The following is a 12,192-nucleotide window of genomic DNA, read 5'->3' on the forward strand; positions in this document are numbered from 1 at the left end:
AATCCCAGTGAGATTACGCGGTAAATGACAGGTTACAGCGAGATTACGCTTTGCTCTGCTGTAACTACCACAAAAACAGTAACGAAGTGCAGGGATTGTGAATAGACATCCCGTGGAATGTCTATTCACTGTCTAAACACTTCAGTATTGTTAACGTGTTCGTATAAAACGGCACATAGCGATCTAAAAGGATCCCTATGCGCTGCCTAAATGAATGGAGAGGAGTGCATGACGCTGATTGGTCAGCGTCATACACTCCTCTATACAACGCCCACTTGGTCTAAAGTAAAAATACGCCCACTTGGGCATTAAGCAACTCATTAGCATAAATCTAAAATCGCTCATGAAGTGGTGAAAACAGATCGTTTTATTAACTAAAAAGCACTGCTGTCATCTACATTATAGCGCCGATCTCCTTATGTAGGAGATACGGCACTTATAATGTGGTGACAGAGCCTCTTTAAATTCTTTATTGAGTTAAATAATGGTATATTGTAATAGTTCTGACTTTTACGGAAGCAGCGATACCAATTTTGCTTTAGTGAAAGAATTGGGAAAAGGGTTTTCTTTTGGACTTGAAATATTTTTTTTTTTTTTTTACACATTTTATTAGTCCCCCTAGGGGACATGAACCAGCCATCATTAGATCATTGGTACAATACACTGCAATACTAATATATTGCAGTGTATTGACATTTTTACAAGCTCTTGTAAAAGTGCGATCGCTGTTCCTGTCCGTTAGTACTTAGTGTCAGCTGTAATACACAGCGGACACAACGTATGGCACGGGCTCAGTGCGTGAACCCGTTCCATACATCCCCCCCCCCCCCCCGCACACCACGACATGTTAAGTCGTGGTGCCAGAAGGGGTTAATGCGCAACAGGTGGTGCGGAGTGAAAGTTAAAATGTTCCACTGATATGCCATTTGAGTGCACACACACTATGTTGTGCCCAGTTTCTGTCACTGAAGACAAATACCTCATAAAATATTAATCTGGTTCTCCCGTGTATGACGATGCCAGATCTGTGGGTGTAAACTGCTGTTTGGGCACGCTGCAGGGCTCAGAATGGAGGGACGCCATTTTGCTTTTGGAGCGCAGATTTTGCTTGGTAATAGTTCTGTTTGGGGTTTTGCTGGTATTTCAACTTATAATGTGGGGGCATATGTAAGCTGTGCGGAGTACGTCAGGGGTATAAGAAACGGGTATAATAATGGGGTAAATAAATAATCTGTAGATCTGTGCCCGGTGTCGCACTGATAAATGGTGCCCAATCTTATCTGCTTTTTGAACACACTGCACATTTTGCATTGCTATATTCTGAGAAAACTTCTTTATTTCTTCTCCACCATAGCTGTATGAGGGCTTATTTGTTGCGGGACAATCTGTAGTTTTCATTGGTACCATTTTGGGGTACGTGCGTTTTTTTTTTTTTTATCACTTTTTTTATTCCATTTTTTTGGCAAGCAAGATGATCAAAAACAAACAATTCTGACAAAGGTTTTTGTTCTTTTTTATGCCGTTCACCCTGCGCTATAAGTGCCAATCTTAGTTTATGTTGCAGGTCGATACGATTACGATGATACCATATGTATATAGTTTTTTTTTACGTTTTGCAGCGTTTGCGCGATAAAATTACTTTTTTATAAAATTTATTTTTTGTCACCATATTCTGAGAGCCATAACTACTTTATTTTTCAGTCAAAAAAGCTGTTTAAGGGCTTGTTTTTTGCGGGACGGGTTGTAGTTTTTATTGGTACTATTTTGGTGTGCATGCGACTTTTTGATCACTTTTTATTTATTTATTTTGGGAGGGGTGGTGACCAAAAAAATAGCGATTCTGGCATTGGTTTTCTTATTTTTTTTGCGGTGTTCACCGTGCGGGAAAAATAACATTATAGTTTTATAGTTTGGGTCGTTGCGAACGCGGTGATACCAAATATGTGTACTTTTTTAACGTGTTACATTTTTTTTCCTATAATAAGAGTTACCTTTTTTACTTGTCCCACTAGGGACACCTAGTGACACTTAGACTTGCAACTCTGATCGCTGCTACGTAGTGTAATGCATTCCAACTGTCATTGTGACGTGACAGTCAATCTGACAGGAAGCCTACGAGGATCAGTAGGTTGGTCCTCATAGGCTTCTGTACATGGCAGCCCGGAAGCCATTGTCTGGCGTCCAGTTGCCATAGGTACCATCGCCAGCCCCCGTGATTTCACGTGGGGGCTGCTGATCTCCGCTAAACTACTTAAATGCGGCGATTGCAATCGACCACCGCATCGAAGGGGTTAACTGTCGAAATTAGCGTCGATGGGCCGCTGATCGGCACAAGGGAATGCATGGCAGACACCCTGCACAGTTAACCGCCGCTGCGGTATAGCGCCGCGCGGCGTTTAACTGTCAAAGCACAGACGTAACTGCATGTCAAGGTGCGCAAAGTTACTGCTCATCTTGACGTGCAGTTACGTCAAGGTCCGGGAAGGGGTTAACCCCTTATTTTTTCAATTCTGACGTCACTTTATGTGGTAATTACTTGGGAATGTTTTTACTTATCCAAGCGATTCCGAGATTGTTTTCTCAGCCTTTAATGGTAATATTTCGGTGTACATGTACTTTTTATTCTATATTTTGTGAGGAGTGGTGACCAAAAAATAGCGATTCTGGCATTGTTGTTTTTTGGGGTGTTTACTGTGCAGGAAAAATAACTTTATGGGGGCGGTCTGTGTGGAGATATCTCGTTTGTGGTCCATCATGCAATCCACGGGTTTGTGCAGTTCTCTTAGCCCATTAAATAGGGCCATTTTTTGGTCTATCTGTGCATAGGTGGGCACAATTTTGTGCTTTCTCGCCAGGTGTATAATTCATCTAGAACCTTTTTTTTGTTCTTTAGGTTTATTATTTGGCCTATGATATATCCTTTTGGATAGAGATTTCTGTACTATACCACATCACATGATGTTCATATTGTGTTAGCATATAACTGGGACTATTTACGCTGTCTCTCCACATTCTCCTTTTTAATTGTGTGTATTATTGTTTTTATCTTTGTGATGGCCAATATGCTGTTATGTGCAATATAATAAAGTTTATTTTTTATTGTCATGGTACGTAATTTGTGCTATGTGTCGCTTATTTTCTGGATATACTAGCTGTCTTCACAGTCTTCTATAGGTATTGTGAAAATAACTTTACAGTTTGTGTCGTTACGGACGCGTTGCTGCCAAATATGTTAATGTTTTCCGTTTTTTTCCAATATTAAAAGTGTTTTTTATTTTTTTTTAACTTGAAAGTTTTATTTTTACACTTTTATTCAACATTTTGATTAACTTTTTATTTTTTCCCACTAGGGTACTTGAAGGTCTGCACCTCTGATCTTTACTCTAATACATTGCACTACCCACGTAGTGCAACGCATTAGAGCTGTCAGTTAATCACTGACAGCAAGCCTATCAGGCCCTGCCTCCGGGCAGGGCTTAATGGGCTTCCATCAATGGCAGACCAGTATGCCATTGTTAGGGCTCCGGTTGCCATAGCAATGATCGGCACCCCTGCGATCACATCGCAGCGATGCCGATCGGCTTTAAATCACTAAGATGCCGCAATCGCTTTTTCACGACATCTAAGGGGTTAATGGCAGAGATCGGAGCTAGCAAAAGCCGATATCGAAAGCCTGCAATTGCCTCACTGGGTACCGATCTGCTGGTAAACCCCATAGCTGCAGCACTCACTTTTGTGCGATGCGAATTTTTGGGGCAGTTGGCCAGATCGGAGGCTAGCTCCGGTCCTAGCCATGCAGCAGGGTGTCAGCTGTAATATTCTGCCAACACCCATTGGCGATGGTGCGGGCTTAGCTTCAGAGTACCGTTACGTTGTGTCGTCTTAAGACCTTGGCGAAAGCAACGTAATAGTACGTGACATGTCACCAAGGGCTTAATCTCTGTTTGCGGGAAAGACTGGGCTATGCATGCATGCATGCAAGGTTTCTCTCCATTGAAAGAAGTGAGTTATATAGACCCTCACAGTGAGAGAGAGGGAGCTGCATGTGTGAAGTTTTAGATCCTTGTTCCCAGTTAGTCAGTCTGGTTTTCACCGAGTTGCGCGGGAAGAATTACACCAGAAGCAGAGCTCAGGTAGAATATCCTCTCTCGATGAGATAGGAGCACAACAACTTTATTTAAAACAATGCAAAACTTATATAGCAAAAAATGGCGTCAATTATCAATATATGATCTTGTGACACCTCCAAGGTGCTAATTGGTTCTTGTTCAAACATGCCCTTTTCTTATTTGTTCAGTAAGTTTATAGAAGTTTGTGGGTTAATACTTCATGTTGCTTTTTTCACATTCCAGGGCGTTGTCTCATGCTCCAGCGCCATCTTGTGCCATCTTGTCATACTACATAACATAGCAGAATATGATATACTGAGAAGCTTTATGTAAGGATAATAATGATTTTTGCAAGCGCACAAATATACATAGTGGTGATCCTTCACAGTCCCCCCTAAAAATTATTATTATTATCATCCCTTGCTGCCCCTGAATTAGTTTAGCAACCTACTGATCACTCGAACCAGGCGGGTAGGGGTTTTGGATTTCTTCACCAGTTTGAGATGAGCTACTCCTTATGAGTAACCCCCCTTTGTACCTGGACTATCCTGGTTCCTGAATGATCCTAACTTTCCCTACCTTTTGGATTAATTGTTCTGAAAATATACAACTGTTTTAAGGGGACTAGCGGATTCTTCGTCGGTGTAGAGAGCTTTTTCCTCTAGGCAGGTTAAAGCAACATTAGGAACCGCCTGGTCAACAGTCTTTGTGATAAGTTTTCTTACACAAGGGACCACACAACATGCAATTACCAAAAGAATAATGATTATTATTAAAATAATGACCTCTACTTGTCCCACTCTTCCAGTCGGAAAACCATTTGAAATAATGACCAAGCACTATTTTTAGTTTTTTACAGTCTCATTTCTAAGAGTCATAACTTTTTTTTTTTTTTTTTTCTGTCGACATAGCCATATCTTTGTTTTTTCCAGGACGAGTTGTATATTTTAATTGCACCATTTTTGTGTGCACATAATATATATTGATAACCTTTTAACTTTTTTTTTGGGAGGGAATTGAGAAAAAAAAAACCAGCTGTTCCAGTATTTTTGCCATTTTAAATTTACGCCGTTCACTATAAGGCGTAAATAACACGCTACCTTTATTCTATGGGTCAGTACGATTGTGGCGATACTAAATACGTATAACTTATTTTTTTTTCTGTTTTACTACGTTTGTATAAAATCCCTTTAAAAAATATATATTTATTTTTGCGTCTTTGCATTGCAAGAGCCGTAACTTTATTTTTCTGTCTGTGGCCATATGTGGTCTTGTTTTTTGCAGGACAAGGTGTAGCTTTCATTGGTTTTATTTTGGAATACGTGGGACTTATTGATTGATTTTTTATTTTTGGGGGGGAAAGAATGGGAAAGACATAGAATTCGATTTGAGCAGTTACGGCAGGAGCCTGGGTCTGTATAACAGCCAAGCTCCTGTCGCTGATCTTGTGTGTACAGTGGCAGTACCCACGAGACACGAGCGACGGATATATCCATCACGATGTGGGAGCTAGCACCTGCTTGTGATTGATATGAGTCGCTAGTCGTTAAGGGGGTTAAAATAATGTCTATGTCCCTGGAAAACATTTTTCTGTGTAATAATGTATATTATTGAAAAGCAGAATTTATTCACCACACATAAATATGGATGTAATCCATGTGTGACTGACTGTAAAGTAATGTGCATGTTTCTTTTCCTATTTACAGTTTAGATGCAAAGTCAACAAATATCCAAGTGATTGTTAAAGAAGGTGGGATGAAACTAATTCAAATTCAGGACAATGGTTGTGGCATCAGGGTGAGGTTCTAGTACCATTTTTACAGTTACTATCACTGAGTATTCAAAGGGGGAATCCAATGAAAATGATCTTCTGATATGTCAAAGTTTTAAAGAATAGAGATGAAGGCAGTACTCCTTGTGAACGATCCTTTATTTTCAGTCTTGCAATGTTTAAGCCGACACGGAGCCTTTCTCCAGCAGCTTAAGTGCACGCATGTCATGTATATGACGTCTAATGATTACATCAATAAATACACGGGGATACTTGTGTACGCAGATATAAAAATGTCATAATAGTGCAAAATACATACTTATAAAAATGATGCCAAAAACATTAACAATATTATTATAAACTATCACAATTACTATAAATGACCCACAATTGTTTGTTGGTGATTCAATGCAAATAATATGCCCAATTTTTTATTTTATATATATTTATAATAATCTCTTTCCACCCAGCTTGGCATTTGACATCCCCCAAAGTGTGCTATAAGCGCCATAACAACAAGAGGCAAACCTACCAGAACTGTGAATCTAATGTGTCCCTTGCTCAAGATGAAAAACAACTATCCAATACAACCTGACTAGCGGGCATATTCCGGATGAGTGATCATAGATATGAGTGTATGTTAAACACTGTATACTCTCACTTCACTGCATTTAATGATGGGATATATACCAAGTAAGTGACTATAACCGTATTACCTGATATAAATCAGTGGCCTTATCCCCAAACCCTTCAACCCCTCCACTAACCAATGCTCCTCAGACCCCCATCTACAATGAAAGTAAAGCTGTGAACGCCAGTGCATCTGGCCAGGGTGTTCCAACATGAATCTACCCTGACCGATAATGGGGAGTATTTTACGTATACTCTGGGAGCAATAGCCTCAAAAAGTTGCAGCGCATGTCCCACTTGTCACACTAAACAATTGTTATCCCACCTTAATTAAATACAAATCTTAAATTACTGAAGTGGAAAGAGATAAAGGACATGCTAGATATTCAGAATAAATGCACTTTTTTAATGGAAGAAATTATGGACATGCGCATCAGTTTATAGAGGAAATTACACGCAGGTGACCCGAGAAGGGAAAACAGATTGGCGATAATTTTTATAATAATTTAAAAGAGAGCGGAATTTTTTTAATAATACTAACAAATAATTGCTCATAATTTATTGTGATTCAACAACTCAGAGACAGCAGGATTAACAGGGGTCTGACAAGTGTCCTATCTTGGAATCCATATTTAACATGTTGGGAACCAATGAACTCAATATATCCATAGCAATTCTCTGCATTTAAGATTTGTCATTCCATCGCAACCACTTCTGTTGGGGATTATGAGCATTTTAAATCTTCGACATGATAATTAAAGTCAACAAAATGTTTGGTTATGGGCAAGTCCGGTCTTTCTTTTTTTAATCCGCAATAAAGTTGATTTGTATTTTCAATTAAAATATAACAAAATTGGAATTTTCTCAAAGGGATGAAAAAAAACCTGAAAACATAGCTTACCAAAATATTGGCGTATAAAAAACACACAGCATAACATCATGATCCACGTTATGTATACATGAGGAACAGAGAATGCCAGCCACGTAGAAAACACCGTTCCAAATAGTGCAATACAATTCCCGGCAATGTAGGCCCTGGCTCCGTCAACTAGGAACATGGCACGCATTACAGCCTTAACAAATATTCAGCAAAACAAACCACAAACCGTTACTGTGTAGTGCATTAAATACAACAAAAACAAAGAAATTGTGTGTTCCACCTAAAGTAAGAGTTTATCTAACATAAGGTCTAATCATCTACAGCGAGGAATTTGGCAGTTAGGCATCACTAAAGAACCACATAATCAGGGGTCACATGGAGGACTTAAAGTCATCAAATTAGGGGTAGCAACAGGGAATGGTAGTGGGGGAGTTAAGCCATGTATTCCAGTTCTTGCAAAACTCAACTTCCTTATTTCTTTGTTTAAATATCCCCTTTTTTTTAAATGCAAAGTAGTATTAACAGAGCGTATCCAGGCACTGATGTCAGGGGGAGTGGAAGCCATCCAAAAATTTAGCTGCATTTCTTCTGTCAATGATATAGCATCTCGCAGAGTACAGTCCGGTCAGCCACGGAGAGAAATGACCCCCAGATCTATGAGCAAAATGCAAACCTTGGGGTCATCAAGGACTGTGACTCACATCGCATCATGGACAAACATGTGGATTTGTTCCCTGTGCCCTCTTGAGGATAGTACAGGACCACAATAAATGGAAAAAGGAGCCAAAGGTCTTCCTACACTTTAGGCACAAGTCTGGGAAGCCTGGTTTAAATTTGCGAAGCTTGCTAATTTGGGGATACTAAAAGGAAATATAATAATTCCGGTATTGCAGTAGAAGGAAAATAGGTGTCCTGAACGCACATTAAAAAAATGTGCAATTATGCTCCCAATCACAAACCGCCCACCACCCAGAACCTACAGAGGCATGGAGACCTAGAAAGAAACGGTAATTGGTTAACAGCAATTTTATCAGCTTTGCCATCACCCATGTTTCGTATGTAACTGTAAAACGAAGAAGAGGTTCGAGGACACAAGTGATGTCCTTAACTAACTTAAGAGATACAGCTGACAAAAAGCCAATGGGATGAAAAAAAATAAGAACAGGAGTGTACTGTGATACAACTGTATGAACTACTCATCACAATTTATCATTGCCAGGAAAACAAAATTCCCTAGCAGGAGCGCGCAGAGACAGAACTACACGACAGTCTAGCCATGAGCAGACGTCATCAGGAGAATCGAAGAATGAAACTTGGCCGATCACAATATGGAACCTTGAGGGGTACAGCATGGCATATCTGAGGTTTGCCGGCCGCAGGCATTTCTTAAACTCCAGTATATTGAGAACATTTCTTCTGCACCTCAGTGGAGAAATCTGAAAATATAAGATCATTATTGTTGATAGGGCCTTATTCCTAGGCAAAACAGAGGATAGCATCCCCATCTCTATAGTTAATACACTTTGCAATGAAAGTACTTGGGGGGGGGGGCAGTATACGGTAAGCTTTTTCAAGAGCAAACATAGCCGAGAAACTATCCTGACCATACGTCTTGATAAGCAGATCTTCTAGTAACGTGCTGGGATTTGGTCCCTCTACCTTTTCCGGGATCCACACGACGCACAAGTAACAGCGGTGAAGACCGTTCTCCTGGTCTAGCATGCGATGATGCCGTTTTTCCAGCTTGGAGGTATCATCCGTGAGATCGTGTTGCATAGGGTTCTGACAATCTTCTACATCACTAACAAGTTGCTCCACTTCTGTATCTTCACGTAGCATCGTTATTCTTGTGACTAGGATCCATGTTGTGTACTTCACTAGGACGGTAAACCGAAGGACAAATAGAGATGCACTAAGGTTAAGAGTAGGCCTCGGCACAATCAATGGACACATGAGCAAACAGTGGGCCCTCCGAGGCTTAGGGCCTATATACATGGGCGATATAAATGCAGTCCTGTAATGCCCTTTAAGGCTTGGGAGAAGGTCGCAGGCACACACTGCCTCACTGCCAAGAGTTCTAGAGAGATATGACCTGCCACCAGCTGGCGCTATTTAGCAAGCTCACTGGAGAAAGTGACAACTCTCCGGTAGTCACTCCAGAGGAAGCCCAGGAAGAATGGAGCTGTAGGGAGGTCTCTCACTGTACCTCACCAGGCGCAAGCTCTCTCCCCAAGCTCCATTGTACCAGCTGTAGGCCGCCGAAGCATCAGGCATCGTGATGACTACCTCAGACACTTGCTTTGGAAGAAAGCGCCGACTCCGGGATTAATCCACGACCGGCATCCAGGATCAGGAGGGCTCTCCAGAAGCCGAAGAGGCAAGTAAGGTGCCTTTCGTCGAGTTGCAAGCAGGTTAGACCTCAGGATGGATGTCGATTAGAGTCCAAATAGCAGGAGCACTCAACACGTTATGGTGCTTGTAGCAAACTGTTACATTCCGCATATGCGGGAACGGACTTGGTGGTTACGTTCGGCTCCCTGTTCCAGCGTCTGCGCTTGGTGCTTATAGTTTAACCCTAAAAAGGAACAATTGGACCCTGGTAAGTGGTGGGTACAAATCTATATATTATTCATCACAAATTGCCAAAGGCAAAAAGAACCCTATTTCCGCGTTACGTAATTACTAAATAGTACATAACATACTTTTATTACTGACACTATTGATAAAACAGATTTAAATAGAATACGACTCCCTACACTAATAGATGTAGACGTATACAGCATTGGTGGTTAAGCTAATTGCAATGTTGCCACATTCGGTACTCGGCGTGATAAAATATATCCAACTGCGGCTGCAATCCGCAATAGTAACCATTATAAACACAGGGATTATCACATTAAGATTAAAATCATAGCACATAGCCCCCCACCCTAAACATGTACCTGCATCCTCTGGGGTATATGGGGCTATTAGCCAGCATTCGGATCGCACATCAATAACGTTTGTACATTTTACATTGCCCCGATCTTGTCCTGATTGTAAGCGTAAAATCTGCGTACCACTTCATTAGCGATACCTGATCTAGCAATAAAGGTAATCGCTATAGAGGATTGTTTGATTCTGATGGATGGAAAATATTTCTGTCTGTCGGTATTGATATTTTAAAGCCCATTGACTGTCGCAAAAAAACTTATTTCCAAGTAGTCTACAAAAAAAAAAGTATTCGTTTACACATTAGATCAATATTACGGAATTGCGACGATTGATTAGGGTTAGACATTTTTCACACGTTGCTCTCTTTTTTTTTTTTTGCCACGATTTTTGCAAAATGAAGCAGTGTTGCTGATAAACGCAGGTAAAATCCGCTCTATTACGCTGCTGATTTGCCGCAGGAAATGCTGTTCGCCAATTCCGCACGTAATAAGCATCGTGGGCATGTGGCCTTTAGAGTTTTTTTTTTATATGGGGATGGAAAATTCTAAACCTATATAATCCCCAATTTTATTTTGCATGTAAACATTGGTTTTGCCATTTCTTGAACAACCGCACCTGTTAACATAGATGTCTGGTATGAATTTGTTAAAACTCACCCATTTTGCTGCTACTGCATTCTGCGTATATTCTGTCTGCAATTCTGGACAGAAGATACGCAGCAATTCCGCTATAAATAATTTTTAATATCTGCATATATACACTTTATTCATTGTATATACTGTGTACTTTATTGATGTGACTTATTGATGTAATCACTTTGTATTTATATACATGACATGCGTGCACTGTTAAACAGCTTGACGCAAGGCTCTATGAGATGAAACGATGCAAGGCTGAAAATAAAGGATCGTTCACAAGGAGTGCTGTCTTTATTTTTTATTCCTACTCATGGGCCATGGATCTGGTCTTTTTTTAAGGTGGCCACCAAAAATTGACATTCAGCCCATGTTTTTTACATTTCAAAGTTTTAACTTTAGAGACTTTTATTTTTTATTTTTTTTATGTACAGGCATATTTCTATGTTCCCATATATTATTCCTTTGCATAATCTAAGAAGTTATTTAGGCAGAGGAAATTCACTCATTGAGAGCTGTGATACCTGTGGCTCACTGGTAGTGTTGGAGCCCACCAAAAATGTGACCCTTCAGAACAGTTATGCTCATGAATATGTTCTATACTAATCAGTACCTCAGCTGTAAAATGTCATGTTTGTTTGCAGAAAGAAGACATGGAGATAGTATGCGAGCGGTTCACCACTAGTAAATTGCAGTCATTTGAAGACTTATCAAGTATTTCTACATATGGTTTTCGAGGAGAAGTATGTATATTTATTACCTGACTATCTATCTATCTCTCATTTCTATCTATCTCGCGTGTGTGTGTGTGTGTGTGTGTGTGTGTGTGTGTGTGTGTGTATATTTACTTTTAAACTACTAATTTAAAGTTTATTATAAATACATGTAACAATGGCTAAGATGCTCAAATAATAAACTTCTTAATATATACTATATGGACACAATTTTTAGGGACACACATCATAATCATTGAATTCAGGTGTTTTATTCAATCCCATTTTCAAATGTGTATACATCAAACACCTATCCATGCAGTCTGCCTTTACGAAGAATGGGTTGTTCTAAAGGGCTCACTGAATTCCAACGTGGTACTGTAATAGGATGCCACTGTTAGAAAAAGTCAGTTAGGGAAGTGTATTTCCTCCTAGATATTCCACCATCAACTGTGAATGGTATTATTGCAAAGTGAAAGTGTTTAGGAACCAAAGCAACTTAGCCACAAAGTAGCAGACC

General features: G+C 40.0%; 1 protein-coding gene across 2 annotated transcripts in view; it reads left to right on the forward strand.

Moving 5' to 3' along the window:
• The window catches only part of MLH1 (mutL homolog 1), a 176,902-nt gene that overhangs the window by 64,983 nt on the left and 99,727 nt on the right, over window positions 1-12,192 (forward strand). The window contains exons 2-3 of one of the 2 annotated variants that reach the window (XM_075826967.1): window positions 5,816-5,906; window positions 11,604-11,702. In XM_075826967.1, the coding sequence (XP_075683082.1) occupies window positions 5,816-5,906; window positions 11,604-11,702 (190 nt within the window). The remainder of the gene's footprint in view (window positions 1-5,815; window positions 5,907-11,603; window positions 11,703-12,192) is intronic. The other variant, XM_075826969.1, reaches the window with a different exon arrangement.

The sequence above is a fragment of the Rhinoderma darwinii genome, chromosome 5, assembly GCF_050947455.1.
Source record: "Rhinoderma darwinii isolate aRhiDar2 chromosome 5, aRhiDar2.hap1, whole genome shotgun sequence".
Classification (NCBI taxonomy): domain Eukaryota; kingdom Metazoa; phylum Chordata; class Amphibia; order Anura; family Rhinodermatidae; genus Rhinoderma; species Rhinoderma darwinii.